The sequence below is a fragment of the Salvia splendens genome, chromosome 11 (genome assembly GCF_004379255.2).
Source record: "Salvia splendens isolate huo1 chromosome 11, SspV2, whole genome shotgun sequence".
NCBI lineage: Eukaryota > Viridiplantae > Streptophyta > Magnoliopsida > Lamiales > Lamiaceae > Salvia > Salvia splendens.
Window position 1 is genome coordinate 23,503,291 of NC_056042.1, and position 18,552 is coordinate 23,521,842.

Here is an 18,552-nt window from a genome sequence, read left to right on the forward strand (position 1 = left end):
CTATTAAATCATTATGCAACTAATTAGAGGCATATAATTATTTTTAGAATTTTATTATCATTTTTAATAATTAAAAACTCGTAACTATTAGAGTTGATAAATTCAAAAGTCAGAATGTTATTTCTTCAAAATCAATCTTTTTTTCAAATTTTCAATGGAAAATTTAATTTGTTCATCTTTTCTTGGGACATTTTAATTATGATTTGTTGATTATCGTTACAATATAGATTATCGTTAATAATTTTGTTGATAGCATCATCATTAACACCAATTTACTTAACTTAATCATAAAATAGAGATACACATTTACATACAAATATATTTACTAACAAGGACATTTCTATCATTTTACATCTTATCTATAAAACACTATCTTGTCAATCAAACAACATCATAAAAATACTATCAGACACTATCTCATTTTCGGCCCGAAAATGCTATCTTAAGATAACTATCTTGCTATTTTCTATCATGGCAATCAAACGAACCCTAAGATAGCAATGAATGCTGCTAAGGAAGTCTTAATGGTGTCCAATCCATCTTCCTTATGGTACAACCTTAGAAAGGGAAAGAAACTAGAAATGAAAGTACCCGAGTCAATTCATATGCCTCAAACAATAATTCAACACTCTTTTTCAATTGTTTTAACTTTCACAATTGTTTCAAAATGCGCAACTCAAAAAAATATTCACAGTTTAATTAAATACTCTATTTATATTTTAAGGGCACTCTCAATGGCACCCATAAATCCGCCCTAGGCAATTAGCGAGTTTATTGATGCCACGAGTTTGGACGATAAACCCACCTAGCCATCCGACCTTGGATAGGGCGCGCTGATCGGCACTATCGCAACACTTCCAACCAAAAACTCTACAGATTTTCATTTAACTTTCCTTTTTTCACATTATTCACTCCAATCTCTTTTCTCATCTCTCATCTTATTTATTTCTCTCAATAAAATAAAAAATGAATTTAGGTGATTTTCCAACAAATCTCAACGAAACTCCGATGTTATCCATTTTTAATTTATATTATTGCTATTTTATTTTACTAATAACATAAAAAAATGAAATATCTAGAAATAGTACTACCAAGCCAGAAGCCATTGTTATTGGGCTGCGTGATTATATTACGTTCAAGAAGCCATTGTTATTGGATTGTGTGATGAGTTTACGTGCTAGACGTCTAGCACGATAGTGAATCAGACCATCTTTGCAGAAACATTCATCAATTCTTCCATATTTCGAATTTTCAACTTACTTTTCTAGAACGTGCAAATTTAGAATTCGGCAGATGAGTGTGTATACTATTTGTCAATTTCCATTTTTTTTAAAAATCATCTGGAAATTATAAATTAAATATTTGAAGAAAATTATCTTAAAAAAAAAAAAGAAACGCAGAAGAGGAGAAAAAACAAAAGAGAAAATCAAGCACGCCATGGCTGCGAATCACCGGTTGCGTTTCCACAACGCCTTCCGGGTGGGTCCGCCCAGCCAAGATACGGCCGAGATTCTCAATGCCCGATCCATTAGCTCAGATAAACCATAATCATCGTCACAGCCTCAACTAGTCTATCCAGCAACAACAACAACAACAATAGCAACGGCAACAGCAACAGCAACAGCAACAGCAACAGCAACAGCAACAGCCTCTTTTGATTTCCACCCCTATCTCTCTCCCTCTCTCTATACATACATATACGTATATACAAAGGGCGTTGGATCATTTCATACTCCTTATTTTATTTATACCACTTTTTCCTTTTATTTCTGAAATAAAGGGCGGTTGTTGGTTATTGAATCATCGGCGGCGGAGAGGGCCGGGTAACCACCCTCCAAAAAAATCCCATCCCTCCGCTGTCTCATTTATTCATTTCTGACCTAAAATGGAACGGTAAACGGGTACAATGCTTCTGTGCTGTTTATAAATTCTCTCACTTTACATATTTGAGGAAATCGGGTTTCTAGGGCACTTTGCCTTTAAAATAACGCAAATGTACCCATTTTGATAACAATTCCATTTATGGGAAAAACGCCGATGAAATTGGCGTGTTTATAAGTAAAAACGCCAGTGACATTGGCGTGTCTATACGCAAACACGCCAACATAGTTGGCGTTTTATACTTGTGCCGTATTTTGGGCGTATTCTTTCCAATGATCATTACGTTAAAACACGCCATTGGTGTTGGCGTGTAGTATATAAAACACGTCAATGACATCGGCGTGTTTAAAAGGAAAGACGCCAATAACATCGGCGTGTTTAACCAAAAAACGCCAATTTGAGTGGCGTGTTTTAACAGGCTGATATAGCAGCCTCCACCCCCAAATCGCGAAAACATCACAGCACACCACACTTTACGATTTTTCTCCGAGCAGCGCCAATCTCCGCGAATTCGCCCTCCTCTCCGTCATTTCGAACTCCATTCATCAATCGGTGCTATTCTTCTCCAGATTCATATATTTTCTTCGGTTAGTATGCTTATCTTTTACAATATTAGTTGAAATATTGTAATGGGTTGTGAATTGAGTTGAAATATTATGCATTTTGGATCGGTTGAATGACATTATTGTTGATTATTATGTTGGATTGTTTGGGTTTAAGTGAATTTGTGTATAAAATTGATTATAAACCTAAACCCTAGGGTTGTTATAGCTAAAAAATGGGCAAATTGTTTTGGTTTATGTGGGTTTTGGTTGATGTATGTTGATTAGTTTGAATTGTTAAATTTGTTTATATTGTTAGGTTTGTCAAATTGAAATTGGACAAATTGAAATTGTTAGGTTGGACAAATTTGTAATTGAAATTGTCAATTTTGTGTAGATGAATTGTGTTATGATTTTGGGTGTGAAATGTTGTGTAGGTGAATTTGTGTATTGTGAATTATTTGATTTTGGTGTTCCATTTTGTGAAATTGGATTAAATTGTATGTAATTATTGAATGCTGTGTAGGTAAATTATGGCATCATCTTCGACTTCTGCTCGTCGGCTTGCGTGTGGTCATGCGGATCCTTCTGTACTGTATCTTCAGAGACAACACGTCTCTAATAACATATGGGCAGGAGTTCCATCCGAATACGTACGCTGCCGACGATATGAAAGAATAATTTGGAATGTTCCCATACATCACCGTGTTTTGGCACTAGTGGACCAGATGGGGTTCGGCGGTTTATTGAGGTGTTGTCAGCCAAAGGAAATTGACCACCATCTGATCACCGCTTTGATTGAACGTTGGAGGCCAGAGACTCACACGTTTCACTTCCCAGTCGGTGAAGCGACTGTAACATTGGAAGACGTGGAGGTTGTATGGGGCCTGAAAGTTGATGGAGAGGCTGTGACGGGTTACATCCCCCCGACACAACCGGGATATTGGCAGGATAGGTGTTTGGATTTTCTAGGATTCATACCGGACGCATCCGAGTTGAAGGAAATGTCTTTTAAGCAGACAAGCTTATCGCGTCAATTGAGGATTGAGCTGAATGATGAGCACGAACACAACATATATGCTCAGCGGGCTCGTATCTACTGTCTGCTATTACTTGGTGGTCTGATGATCCCGAATGCCACCGGAAATAAAATTCCGTTCTTCTACTTGCAATTTTTCATGGATATAGAACGGTGTTCTACCTATAGTTGGGGTGGTGCGACGCTTGCTTGCTTGTACCACAATTTGTGTGAAGCTGCCGTTGCTAAGAGGACGGATGTCGGGGGAGCCTTAACTCTATTACAGCTGTGGGCTTGGGAGAGAATCCCAAATATTAGACCGAGGATGCTAGATCCCGTGCATACAGACTATCTACCATGTGCAAGCGCGTAAGTTGTTCACTAATTCATTTTTTAAGCTTTATGTTCATCAGTCTTCGTGTTATTCGCTCATAATTTACATTTTGTAGATGGAATGGTCCGGCGTCATATGTAAAAGCACCCGGACATTGTATTGAAAATTTCCGAGATCAGTTCTCCATGATGCATGCCAACCAGGTACTTCATATACTTATAAATTATTTTTTGTTTGTTGTTTTTTTTTTAAATTAATTTGAATAAATTTGTGTTACATGTAGTTTATTTGGATGCCTTATCTCCAACGGCAGTTGCCGGAAAGTTGTGATGCCGGTCGTCCTGTATGGATATCGATAACAACGCTTATTTGCTGGAATCTGGCTGAGCCACACCTGCCACACCGAGTGTTGCGCCAATTTGGGATTGTCCAACCGTATATCCCGCAACTCCCCCGGTTCCACGGTACTGATTTTGCGAAACAGGATCGCCGAGGAAAAGCTGGTCGAAATTGGGTTGATTGGCACGCCAATTATATACAGGAGTGGGACAACAGGCACTTTTTGGTGTGGACTGATCTGGAGTACAGTGATGAGCCCGTTGCAACCGAAGAATATATGGATTGGTTTCGGCAGATAACTGTTGTGTATTTAACCAAACCCGGCGTGCATGCTGAACAGGGCTTCCACGAAACGGCATCTTCTCATAGATTCGCGGTAAATTATTCATACTTAACCAAACCCTAGTTAATTATTTAAATTCATATTATGATATGTATTTAACTTTGATAATTGTAGGTGGAGACACTTCACAACGTGCGCCACTTTCTAAGTGGCCAAGATACGACAGAACATCCGGCTTTGGGAACCATTTCGAGGATGATTGAAGAAGGACTGCGGATATCCGGAGAGGCTGAGCGGATGGACTACCGTCCTTCGCAGCGCTCTGCAATGGACGTGGACGTACCCGTAAGGCAAAAGGCAAAACGACGAACCAAAAAGAAAACCGCCTGCGGAGAGTCGTCATCTCAGCCCGTACACCGCTCCGATGACGATTTTGTGGAACCACCTCCACCTACATCTGCAGTTCGAGGCCGTCATTCTGTCAGCCACACAGGTGGTACCGGCGACGACATTGGCCTCAGTGATGTCCCCACTTCTCCACCGCGGTCGTCTGTGCAAGATGACATTTTTGGGGTGGATCTAGAGAACGCTGTTGTTCAAGATACTCCTCCCTCAAGGATCCCCAGATCTACATCCAAAATTGGGAAGGGGATACGGGGTTTGTTTATGCGGAAACGGAGAGATGATTAAACTAATTTGATACTTTGTATTGATATTGGTTGTTTTTCATTGATTTGAACTCGTTATATTAGACGATTTGATCCTCTTTTTACACGTATTCATATTTATATTTTGAACTCTTTATATTACTTATTTGTCGACGATAGGAACAAACACGCCATTCCCAGTTGGCCTTTTAGTTGTACTAAGATTTTGTATAAAACGCCAATATTATTGGCGTTTTTACCTTGCTAAAAATTTTGCCAAATTTTCCAACGTCGTGCCCATTCTGCATAAATACGCCACTGACAGTGGCGTGTTTTAAAAGACGCCAATAATATTGGCGTTTTTAGTGGAAAACGCCAACGAAGATGGCGTTTTTACCTTGGGAAAAATTTTGCCAATTTTTCCTTAGTTGAAGCGGACATTCTGCATAAACACGCCACTGTCGTTGGCGTGTTTAAAAAGACGCCAATATTATTGGCGTTTTAAGTGGAAAATGCCACTGTCGATGGCGTTTTTACCTTGCTCAAAATTTTGGCCATTTTTCCTACGTATGAGCGGACATTCTGAAATAACACGCCACTGTAGTTGGCGTTTTTAGTGGAAAACGCCAACAGAGATGGCTTTTTACCTTGGGAAAAATTTGGTTTCGGAAAATTTTGACGAGTAACACGTTACAATGCTCAATTCAATAAATAGCCACAATTATAAAGAATAAACAGAACAATGTTCAATTCAACTAAATAGTTGTTACACATTCAATTGTCTCGCCTTCTCCGGGTAAAGAAGCTACGGATACCCTTCCCGATTCTGGCGGTGGAGAGTCTAGACGGAGGAGTATCTTGCACAACGACATTCTCTAAATCAACCCCGAAATAATCGTCTCGCACAGAAGACCTAGGTGGAGAATGTGGGATATCACTGAGCCCAATGTCGTCGCCTGTACCACCAGTGTGGCTGACAGAATGCCGACCTCGAACTGCAGATCTTGGTGGAGGTGGAGGCATAAAATCGTGATCGGCATCATCAGTGTGGCTGATAGAATGACGACCTCGAACTGCAGATCTTGATGGAGGTGGAGGCATAAAATCGTCAGCAGCATCATCTACCAACTGAGTATCCATCCTTGAAGAAGCATTCGGGCAGTTGCGTCTGTCGTGCCCTGGTTGACGGCAATGTTTACATCGGCGTCGGGCGCGTGGCTGGTCAGCTTCACGGACATCCATCTGATTAGGAATCCTAGTAGTATGATATCGACCTCGACTTTTAGGCATTAACTGGGCTCGTGAACATTGCAAAGTCCATTCAGGCACAGCCCAATAATCTTGGTGTCTGATTGGATTGAACACCGTAGAATACTGGTGTACCCAAACACTTGTGCGGTATACGTTATCAACAAGCGACAGCATGGGCTCGTTTCTAAACCGCGCAACTGCCGCTGCATGTGAACATGGAAGTCTCCACATCTGCCACTTTTGACATTTGCAGTTCGACTCCAAGTACTTTACCTTCCATTTATTACCGCCCTTTCCACCAATTCGACGCTTTGTTCGAACCACGTAAAGCCCTGCAATTGTGTTTGGGACTCTCACATTATGTAATTGACCTTTTACATCATTTTTGCACACCTTTTCATGGGCCCACGGGGTAAGTGGTGTGGCACACTGTGTTGATGCAATTGACCGCTCATTAAACCATTCTATTGTCCTCCAAAATATCAGATCAATGCAAGCTTTAATTGGGAGTTGTCTAGCGCCTCTCAACACATTGTTGTAAGATTCCACCATATTAGTGGTCATCTCACCCCATCTTTTGTGTTTGTCATACGCCAAACTCCATTTTTCTAACTCCACGGCATCAAGGTATTGCGCAGCCTCGTTGTTGATGGTTCGAAGTAAACGACGTCTGATCTTAAACTTGCGTTTCTTTGTAGCAATACCAATTTTCCAAACAAGTCTTTTTACCATGATGCCTTTGTGATTCTGCAAAACATTTTTTCTAACATGTACCAAGCAAAATCTGTGATGCCCCACATTGGTTCTTCTTTCCATATGGGAGAATTCATTGCATCTATGATTCCCACATGCCTATCAGATATTACACATATTTCATGCTTGGCTACGTGAAGTCTAATGCGTTCCATAAACCAATTCCAACTTTGTATGGTTTCCTCAACAATGGCATATGCAATAGGCAAACATTTCTTATTAGCATCAAATCCAACGGCAATAAGAATTTTACCTCGATATCGTCCACGTAGATGAGTTCCATCAACGGTTAAAACTGGTTTGCATAGTTGAAAAGCCTCCACAGCTGGACCAAAAGCCCAAAATACGTACTTGAAAACCTTGTTCATACCGTTGCTTAATCTTTCATCATGTAACCATTCGACAATTGTGCCAGGATTTTGTCTTTGCAACTCATTCAAATAACATGGTAAAACTTTGAAATTCCACTCCCACGAACCATACACAAGCTCAATAGCTGTCCTCCGAGCATACCATGCTTTCTTGTAACTAACTTTCACATGATATCTATTTTCAATATCCGCCACAATTGCTTTTACCTTGTAGCAAGGATCGTTTTCTATCTGATGTCGAACACTCAACGCTATCATACCCGACGAAAGATTAGCGTGCCCATTATAATTACGATCCCCCATGCAAGTATGAGCAGTGCTAAACACTCTAATTTACCAGTGTTCATCATGCTTCCTCAATGTTGCTCGGCACTCCCACAAACATGGCGGTAAGGACTTATCTTTCGGATTTCCTTGTGGCCACTTACAAACTGCATGCCATCTCTTTCCTTTACTTTCAACAACCGTATATTGTCGGATTTTTTCCAAATGCCAAAAAGTCACAGCTGACTTCAATTCCAATTTGGTTTTAAATTTAGTATGCAAACCGACATTGCTCGGATCTTTTTCACTCCAATAATGCACATTGAGATCATCAGACTCAAAGTTTTTTGGATCAAAACTATCATATGGACCTGGTAAGGTGCGAAAATAGTTCATACCAGGCTGTGGGAACTGTGGAACTACTCTTTCTCGTACTGCTCTTCCTCCAATTGATGTTTCTCCAACCGGAATGGATGTTCTTGGAGCAACAAATTGGTCCTCATCCGACGAAGCACCATCTGAATCTGTACTATCCGGATCGACATCTTCAGAATCATAAGGTGATTGTGGATCAAGAAAGTCGGCTTTATCAGGACCAATTATGTCCTCAACCACATCACAGTTGTCACTGTCCCCTAAATGCACGCCACCAATATCAAAATCTTGTGTTGTATCGAAGCATGGTTCTTGGCCTCTCGTTGACGTACCAACATCAAAATCTTGTGTTGCAGCGACATATGGTTCTCGGCCTCTTGTAGACGTACCAACATCATTACTCATGAGATGATGACTATGTTGTTGAGTAATTGACGAATACTCAACATACAATTCAATTTGATCTCCTGTAGTCATACTCTCACTAAACATTAGTGCATGTATACTTCTTCTAGTAAAATACCTATATACGTGATTGAAGATCCATAGAATATATGACGTTTCCATACTATTTGAAGTTTGTTTTCAAATATGTTTATCCCCATTCTTTCACAAATTGTTTCCACAAGCTTTTCGTAGGAAATACTTTCATCCAACATAATCAATCCTTTTGCAAAAGGAGGATCATATGAAATAACTGTTCCGGGAATTATATTTCCACCCCAATATAAATGGACACACCACGTCATACTATCTACATTAATGTCAAACACAAATATTGGTCAAAAATATTTCTTTACAGTACACTAAAATATATACTATCATAACAACCTATCAAATATGGGTAAAAAATTAGATATACTACAACATATAATACCATAACAATTGGTCAAAATATTTCTATTAATTACAATACAATTTATAATACTATAACAATCTATCAAATAATTATATAAATTACACTACAATATATACTATCATAATAATCCATCAAATATTGGTAGACTAATGTTTGGAAGAATGAGTTAAAAATTAGCTATACTAACCGATTGCGAGTACTAATATTTGGAAGAAATGAGCCAAAATAGAAATCTACACGCTTCAATCCACCACCGGGTTGACCCGACCAAGGCAAGCGTTTTCGCGTTTTTCAGCTTTGGGAAGGTTTTTCGCGTTTTGGGGAGGGAGGAAATGTGATTAGGGTCTGCGATTTTGGGGGAGATCTGAGAAATATAGTTCAACCCAAAAACGCCAATCAGATTGGCGTTTTTTACGTTAAACACGCCAATGACCTTGGCGTTTTATATCGTAAAGACGCCATCAAGATTGGCGTGTTCAAATTTAAGTAGTTTGGTAAAAATACGAGCAAGATACGGTCCCTATGTAACACGCCAACTATGTTGGCGTGTTTGCGTATAGACACGCCAATTTCACTGGCGTTTTTACTTATAAACACGCCAATTTCATCGGCGTTTTTCCCATAAATGGAATTGTTAACAAAATGGGTACATTTGCGTTATTTTAAAGGCCAAGTCGCCTATAAACGCGATTTTCTCTTACATATTTACCCTTTCGCGGATATCAATTGGACTGGGCAGGACCGCTTCAATAAACCCCAGTCCCTTCCTCTTCATCCAATCTAATCTGTAGGTGGATCTAAACAACATCAATTTTAAATAAAACCATTTAATAAAATCAAGAAATACATTAGTAGAGCCACTGTATAAGTATTACGCCCGTGGTTTATGTTTCATATTCGAATTAAATTATAATATTAAATTTTTGTCAGGCTCTTGATGTTCAAAGCCCATGTTGCTATTTAAAGTTGGAATAATTATATAAACAATACGGGGATATCTTCGGTCGATAACTATCTCAACAAAATACATTGTCGATGTCAACACGAAAATATTTGTATGTCAACTACATTTTGTTTTTTTTTTCAAAAATTTAACTCCTATACGAAGGAGGAAATTACAAATAAATTCCTATACTATAGAAATGAGGAAATTATAACTGATGTCAAAATAACTCAAACTCGGCATCTCATACATTAATGTCTAAGCTCCTTGCTGCTAGGGCAAAGACTCTAGACTGTCAATTGCATTTTGTTGACATACAAATATCTTCATGTTGACATCGTAGGTTATTTATGTAGTTATCACTGACATTCCAACTTGAATATGGATAAATTATCTATCTTAATAATAACTATGCATTTATCATGCCGTGTGGTGTATCTCATGCAGTAGTCCTCATTTAGTCCTTGTGTGTGTATATGGATACTAATTGGAATTAGTCCCTCCGTCCGTGATTAAATGTCACATATTTGATCGGAACAAGTTTTAAGAAATTGTTAGACTTTATGTAGGAAATTGAGTAGAAAAATTAGTGGAATGTGGGTCCTACTTTGATATATTAGTTTTATAATAAAATGTGAGTGGAATGTAGGGTCCACTTACCAAATAGAGTAAAAGTGAAATGAGACATTTAATGACGGACAGAGGGAGTATATATAATTAACATGACTCTTAAGTCTTAAGTGTGAAATGATGACAAGATTTTGTAACAACACATGATTGGATTCACGTTTTAATTAGCAATCTTCTTCACAAGCAGAATGATAGCTCCCAACAGAGGCTTTGCTTTAGGGACTCAAATCTCACACAATTACCACACCTATCTAGAATAAAATTACAAAAGCAACTGAAAAAAAGAAGCAAAACATCAATAAATTAAACTCCCCATCCAATTGATCCCATCTCCTAAACTGCTCTCACAGCATCAAATCTTGGCTCCTTAGGCAGAAACTTCTGTTCCACATAAACTGACATGTAATCCCCAAACTGAAACTTAGGATACTTAGCCTCTGACAACTCCTGGCCCAGCCCGGGCGCCGGCTGGATGGTGGCCTTGTAGGAGGGGTTGTAGAATGAGGCAATCGACCTCCGGTTGCCATGGGTGTGGACGAGGACGCGGTGCCACACGCTCTTGTACCTCCCATTGCTCAGCACCTCAATCTGGTCCCCAGTGTTTATGACAATGGCATTCTTGAGAGGCTGAACGTCCACCCACGCTCCGTCTTTCAGGATCTGGAGGCCACCAACCTCGTCGTCCTGGAAGAGGAGGATGACCCCCCCGGCGTCCGTGTGGGCCCGGAGGCCCTGGACCTTGTCCGGGTGGGGGCAAGGGGGGTAGTGGCTCACCTTGGTGCCGAAGAAGGCTGCGTCTGTGGAGTCTTCCCCGGCGTTGAAGGCCCGGTTGATGTAGCCCCTTTCTAGCCCTAGATTCTCATCCATGACTTCCATCACTTTGATTGCAAGCTTCTTTAGCTCATCTCTGTATTCCTTCATTGTCTCCCTGGGTTGAGAGTGAAGACATACATGCATGGTTAGTTAGTGTGTTTTGTTATGTTTTGTTTTCTTTCTACATTGGTAATAGGAGGCAAGGTTTAATATTTTTTATTATTATTCTAGTTGTCATGTCCCAACATGCATTGACTGACTCAAAATCTTGTATTTCATTAATTTTAATATACATGCCCATGTAATACACAGTTCATTCATAATGCTATATACTAACACCATATGATTAACTACCCATTATTGTTATAATGTTTGTATGTATGGGTGGACACAAAAAAAATATTGGGAGGAACTTCATTGAGCCAAATTTCATATAAATATATATATAAAATAACATATTATATAAAAAAAATCATACTAATATATTCTAAAATTAGTAATCTAACTTAAAACTATGTTTATGTAAGACTGTTTCTTCTTTTTTTGAACTAATTTTGTACTTAATCAAATTTATCTTGGATTATTTCTATAATTTCAGCCCCTACTTATAATCATCCAATTTTGGACAGTTTCGACAAAATAACAATAAGAAATAAATGATGCTTACTTGAATTGAGGGGTCTTTGAAGGCCAATCATCAGAATTGTGATCAGAGAGGAGGAAAACCTCCTCCCAATCTGCTTCCTCAACTCTTCCATCACTCTTCTTCTCCATCAACTCATTCAACAGTTGGACCGCTTTCGAGTCCTTGAAACCGGGCTCTCTTTCCACCCGGTAGCATTCCGATGCCACCTTCTTCACCCGCTCCAGAAGCTCCTCCGATATTCCATGGTTTATCAACTGTCAAAAACAAACAACAATAACCATCAAAAACATATATACTCCTTTCGTCCCAGTTAAGATAACCCATTTCTTTTTCACGTGTGTTTTGAAAAAATGATAATAAATAGTTTAAGTGGAGAGAAAGTAAAGTAAGAGAGAGAATAATATAAAGCAGACTGCAAGTCTTAAAAGTACCTGAAAGAATCCCCACTCCTCACAGCAAGTACCAATCTCACTCAAAGTTTTCGCCCTTTCTTCTCCGTTGAGCTTTGAGAAATCGATCACAGGAATCGCCATCGGACTTGTGATTTCAACTGCTATCTCTCTCTCTTACTCAACCAGTTAATGTGTGCTTAAAGAAGTAAACCTTGAGGCCTATTTATATACCTCATGTCAACTTCACACACATACACGTAATTAGTGTGTGTATATATATGTATAAAATGATTAGCAGCCGTTGAACAAACGGAATGGACGGTGACAGAATGTCAATTAATGATAGCTAGCTCACAAGGTCAAAGCGTCTGATCATACCACATTTTTTAATTCAGTTTTTCATTTACCATAACTATGGATAAAGTGAAATTAAATGGTGAAAATAATCATATACCCTAATTGATATTACAAAATTAAATAAAATTGTTCAAAATTGGAATTGAAGATAGAAAAAACTAGAAGTGGGTGCGAGTTTGCCATGTGGCGGGATTGCTCTTAATTAATTGTATTATTATGGTGCTGATTCATGTTCCCCATGGAGTAATTGTTTTGATTGTTTTTCATGTTACAACTGTCATGTTTCTAACTGTCGATTATAATTAATATCACAACCGTTACATCATTTCTTTTTCTTTCTGTTGCATGTAAATGTTTAAACGTTTAATCAATAATTTTCACCATTGGTAACTTCTTAATTTATAATGATATGTCCATGGTTTTGAACAAAGAACAGTCTGTCACCACCACATGCACAAGTGTTGGATCATTTATTTATATTTTTATGATAATATTCCTCGAAATATATAGAAATAGTACATTGCATGCAATCATATGAAATATAATGTTATCTAGATCTAGAAGTGGCATGACTAATCCTCGTGAATTTACTTTTATTACTTTTATCGAGAAAAACAATACAAAAGCGGATATTATATCACATTCTAGCTCCAATTTTATATAAATTCCAAAATTAACACATAATTCAAAAAATTACAACAAGAAAATAAATACTATACTATATACATCTGAAAAGAAGTAGATATTTATAATTACAGAAATGCCATCTAAACGAAATTAACCGATCTGAATTCGTATGACTTAATATTCAAATATGTGCTCCATAACACAGTTAATAGAGTTGACTCTGAACTAACTTTTTAATAAATTAATTTCTCTCTTTTTGACTTTGTAACACATGCTTATGAGATAAATAATTGATGTACTTTCTTATTTGTAGGCATAATTTGTGGGTAAAGAAATAGAAGTCCATTTCACTAAGCAAGTGTAAAATCGGAGAACGAAATTCAATGTACATTTGTAATATAAATATGTAATCGTCAAATTTTGTTACTTGTTCTGTTAATTAAAGAAGCTCTGTGGTATGAGTCATGGGGTTCTGATTTGGATACTCATTGTTAGAATATTGGACACATCTATAGCTGTCACAGCTAATCTTGACGGTTCGATTAACAACATTAGCATTAATGTATAAATGAATCACAATCATTAGAAAACTATACATCACAACCTATAGAGGACCTTGTTGTAATTAGACTAATTTCTTTGATTTAAAGTAAATTCGCCTCTGGTGTTTTGTGTTAGAATGCAGCTGAAACAATTCTGATTTTTTGAAGCTAATTATCTAGTTTTTTTCTCCGTTGTTGTTAGTTTTATCTGAGTGGGGAAAAAAATACCGAAATATCGATATACTAGAATTATTGTATCGGAAAAGTACCGAATATAGTACTAAAATTTTCAGTATACCTTGATTTGCAATACGGTATGATACCTTATCGATAGGTTTTGGTACGATAACGGTATGACTTTTCATGTACAGCAGGATATCGAACTTTCGGTATGCACAATAAATTACAACATATATCGTAATTTACGACATACCGTGTATATACCGACATCAATAAATACAATAAAAGTGTATATTGTCTTGAATGGGATAATCGACATAATTGAAGAATAGGGGAGTAATTTAATTGATAATTCTTTTTTATTGTTTTTATTACAGTGGAGACTGCCCCATTATATAGGGTTGATACATTTGTAACTATGGTAAAGTATCAATCAGAGATCAATTTCCCTATTCTATTATTGTAGTATAATTGATTGGAATATTTTCCTTGATTGCTTGGAATATTCTCCAATTGTCAACTTTCCTTTCTCAACACTCCCCCTCAAGTTGAGTGGTGGGATCTCCAAAGCTCAACTTGCCAAGTATGTTCATGAGGCTTCTTGAATTGACGGCTTTAGTGAGGATGTCGGTTAATTGTTCTTCAGACCGGACAAACGGTAGTTCCACAACTCCACTTTCCAATTTTTCTTTGATGAAGTGTCTGTCGACTTCAACGTGTTTTGTTCTATCGTGCTGTACTGGATTCTCGGATATGCAGATTGCTGCCTTGTTGTCGCAGTATAGTTGACTCTTGTCTTGTGTGAGTCCAATCTCGTCCATCAACCTCCTAAGCCATAAGATCTCCATCAATCCACTTCTTATTCCTCGGAACTCAGCTTCTGCGCTCGATAATGCCACCACCTTTTGTTTCTTGCTCCTCCATGTTACCAGATTTCCTTCTACAAATGTGAAGTACCCTGCGGTTGACTTTCGATCAATTGGATTACTTGCCCAATCAGCATCGGTAAACCCATAAATTCCTCGGTGTTCATTCTTTCTAAACATTATTCCATGTCCAACTGTTCCTTTGAGGTACCGCACGATCCTTAACGCAGCATCATAGTGATCTTTTTGCGGTCGGTGCATGAATTGACTTACTACTCCTACTGCATAGGCAATGTCTGGTCTAGTGTGAGAGAGATAAATGAGCTTTCCAACTAGGCGCTGGTACTTTCTTTGGTCTGCTAATTCAGCTTCATTAGAGATCTGTAGCCCGTGGTTCACTAAAATTGGTGTATCGGCTGGTTTGCAATCAATCAAGCCTGTCTCCGCTAGAATGTCCAGGATGTATTTCTTCTGTCGCAAGAAGATTCCGCCTGCAGACCGCAGTACTTCTATCCCCAAGAAGTACTTAAGGTTTCCCAAGTCTTTCATTTCGAATTCTTGGAATAAGCTCCCCTTTAGCCTCTCTATCTCTTCTGTATCATCTCCCGTGATGATCATATCATCTACATAGATAATCAGGCATGTGATTTTGTCATCTCGCTTTTTCAGGAACAAAGTATGATCAGAGTTGCTCTGCCGAAATCCGTACTTGGTCATGGCTTCTTTGAATCTTCCAAACCAAACCCTCGGAGACTGTTTGAGCCCATAGAGTGTTTTCTTTAGGCGACATCCTTCCCCTTTTGCAAATCCTTCTGAGAATCCCGGGGGTGCTTCCATGTACACTTCTCTTTTCAGTTCCCCATGTAGAAATGCATTTGTTACATCGAATTGGTGAAGTGGCCAGTTCCTGTTGGTAGCAACTGAGAGTAGCACTCGAATGGTATTCATTTTTGCTACGGGTGAGAAAGTCTCATCGTAGTCAACTCCGTAAGTCTGTGTGTAGCCCTTGGCGACTAATCGTGCTTTGTACCTCTCTATAGAGCCGTCTGGTCTTCGTTTGATAGTGAATACCCACTTGCATCCAACTGCCTTCTTTCCGTCTGGGATTTTGCATTTCTCCCATGTACCGTTTCTCTCCAAGGCTCCCATCTCTTTCATCATTGCCTCTCGCCAGTGTTTGTGTCTCCATGCTTCTTCCACAGTACATGGAATCTCCTCTTCTTCATATAGGGCGGCCTCGAATGCGTGTGCCATTTCTGAGAGATGTCCCCTTGCCAGGTTTACGACTGAGTATTTGGCTTTCTTGCCGACGAATTCGGGGCTATATCGTTTTGGCGGAACTCCTCTATTGGCTCTTGGTAGAAGTTTGTATCCTCCAAGTTCTTCACTAATCTGTTCTTCCAATAAATCACAAATTTTCTGATCACAATGCGAGTCTGCTCCGGGCCCATTATCTGTCTCTGGGTCAGTTTCACCAAGTATAGTCGAGTCATCAATACTAGGAGGAGTTTCAGAGGCACTTACAGGAGATACCAGTAGGGGATGTTCTTGGATAGGGCCACTATTCGGTGCGGGCTGTATTTCTTCTTCATCTCCTGCCGGGCGTTGTTCTGAAAGGCTTGTTGGGATTTCATAGGTTGGTGACTGGCTTAGTGGATCACTATGGCTCACCCCCTGACCACTAAGCTGGCTAAAGAAGTAGTCAGTTTCAAGGAAGTCGCAATTCATGGTAGTGAACAAGCGATTAGTTTTAGGATCGAAGCACCTAATCCCTTTTGTGAGTTCCCATAACCCACGAAGACGGATTTAATAGCACATGGAGAGAGCTTATTTCGCTCATGTTTGGGGATGTGCACAAAAACCGAGCATCCGAATACTCGAGGCTGTAAGGTCAAAGGTAACGGTATGTGGGCTAGAGTCGAGAGGACCTCTAGTGGTGTTTGGAGGTTAAGGGTCCTGGAGGGTAAGCGGTTTGATAGATAGACAGATGCGGCGACAGCTTCGGGCCAAAAATGTCTGGGGGTTTTAGACTCAATGAGCATGGCTCGAGCCATTTCTAAGAGGGTGCGGTTCTTTCTTTCTGATACACCATTTTGTTCTGGGGTGTACGGGCATGTGGTTTGGTGGACAAGACCATTTTTGTGACAAAAGGTTTTCATCTTTGAGTTGACAAATTCCCCCCCATTGTCGGAACGAAGGACTTTTATGTTTTTCTGAAATTGGGTTTGAACTAGTGCATGAAAGTGACTAAAATGTTCAAAAACCTCATTCTTTTGTTTCATAAAATAGACCCAGGTCATACGAGTGCAATCATCTATAAAGAGGAGAAAGTATTTGAATCATTGACCGCCCACAGTCGGAGAGGGGCCCCACACATCAGAATGAACTAGTGCAAATAGGGAATCAACACGGGTATTATTTGATATATATGGATGTCTATGGCTCATGGCCAATGCACAGGTTTCACAATACATATCTTGACTAAATTTAAGAAAGAGGATTTTTAAATAACCCGTAGAAGGATGTCCCAAGCATCGATGCCAGAGCCAGGCCTCTCTATCAGTAGTCCCGTGAGTTAGTAAAGCAGTTCCTCATTGTGTGATTTCATCCACGTAATACAGCCCGTCCCGTTCAGTGCCACGTCCAATAATTTCCCCTGTCCTGATATCCTGTAACAGACAGAAGGTCGGTTGCATCAGTAAAGTACAATTTAATTCTTGTTACATGACTGATTGACAACAGTTTATGCGACATTGACAGAACATATAAACAATTAGATAACGTCAAGGCGGATGAAACTGTGACTGTTCCTGCTCCTTCAACAGGTGTAAACTCGCCACTGGCCGTTTGGATATGACTTTTTGGTGCCCTATGCATATTAGATATATCAGAGATATCATAGGTAATAGTGTCAGTGGCTCCGCAGTAAAAAATCCACTTATCATTTTTTTTTCAGAGGAAACATTCAAGGCATAAGATACAGGTAAATTGTCAAGTATCTGGAACTGATTTTTACAGAGTATAGGGGCTGTTTCGGAATTTTCAGCAACTATCGGGGGTTTTTTCGGGAATTTCTGAAGTGGGGTGGCTATTCTGCAATTTCTGGGCTCTTTAGGGTTGGTTTGCAACTTTCGGGGTCTATTATGCAATTTGTCGGGATATGGGGGGTCCTTTTTAGAGAGTTTGAAAAAGGAAGGGTTTGAGAGCAATTTCTCATCCTCAAACCCTAATGTACCTGCCGTCTCCTCATTTTCACTCGACGGAATTGCTCCGTCTCCTCCTCTGGCGAAGGTTGCGACTCCGGTTGTTGCACCTCCAGTTTCCAGGTTGCCGCCTCGGTGGTTAGCGGCTCCCACGTTGCTCCCGATGGCGGCGACCGGTTCTCCTCCGCCTATCGCCGCTGCTGCTCGGCCATTTCCTTTCGACGGGGTTGGCGGTGGTTTGGTCTTCCTCTCCTGCCACCACTCCGGGTAACCGTGAATCTCGAAGCAAGTCTCACGGCTGTGCTTCTTCTTTCCACAATGAGAGCATATAAGCCTCGATTTGTCTTCTTCGGTCCGTTTATTCCACCCACCGCCAATTCCGCCGCCGCTTCGTTGAGGATGGCTTCGATGCTGCCATTGATTGGTCACGGCCAGA

At 39.5% G+C, this 18,552-nt stretch overlaps 2 protein-coding genes across 2 annotated transcripts; one reads left to right on the top strand and one right to left on the bottom strand.

The window, feature by feature from the left end:
- Positions 1-3,922: 3,922 nt before the first annotated feature.
- On the top strand, positions 3,923-5,087 carry LOC121754622. Its single transcript, XM_042149950.1, has 3 exons — positions 3,923-3,978; positions 4,059-4,490; positions 4,572-5,087. Exons 1-3 carry the CDS (start codon positions 3,961-3,963, stop codon positions 5,085-5,087), a joined length of 966 nt encoding a protein of 321 aa, XP_042005884.1. The 5' UTR covers positions 3,923-3,960.
- Positions 5,088-10,642: 5,555 nt separating this feature from the next.
- On the bottom strand, positions 10,643-12,513 carry LOC121754211 (1-aminocyclopropane-1-carboxylate oxidase 5-like). The gene is made up of 3 exons (XM_042149577.1): positions 12,381-12,513; positions 11,971-12,203; positions 10,643-11,418 (listed from the first exon to the last, which is right to left on the bottom strand). The coding sequence occupies exons 1-3, from the start codon at positions 12,480-12,482 to the stop codon at positions 10,824-10,826; spliced, it is 930 nt and encodes a 309-aa protein (XP_042005511.1). The 5' UTR covers positions 12,483-12,513; the 3' UTR covers positions 10,643-10,823.
- Positions 12,514-18,552: the final 6,039 nt, after the last annotated feature.

Coding starts and splice junctions, on each gene's coding strand:
- LOC121754211 (XM_042149577.1), bottom strand. CDS start 12,482: ATGGCGATTCCTGTGATCGATTTCTCAAAGCTCAACGGAGAAGAAAGG. Junction 12,204..12,380: donor AGGAGTGGGGATTCTTTCAG/GTACTTTTAAGA, acceptor TGTTTTTGACAG/TTGATAAACCATGGAATATC. Junction 11,419..11,970: donor TCAAAGACCCCTCAATTCAA/GTAAGCATCATT, acceptor CTCTCAACCCAG/GGAGACAATGAAGGAATACA.
- LOC121754622 (XM_042149950.1), top strand. Junction 4,491..4,571: donor CATCTTCTCATAGATTCGCG/GTAAATTATTCA, acceptor TGATAATTGTAG/GTGGAGACACTTCACAACGT.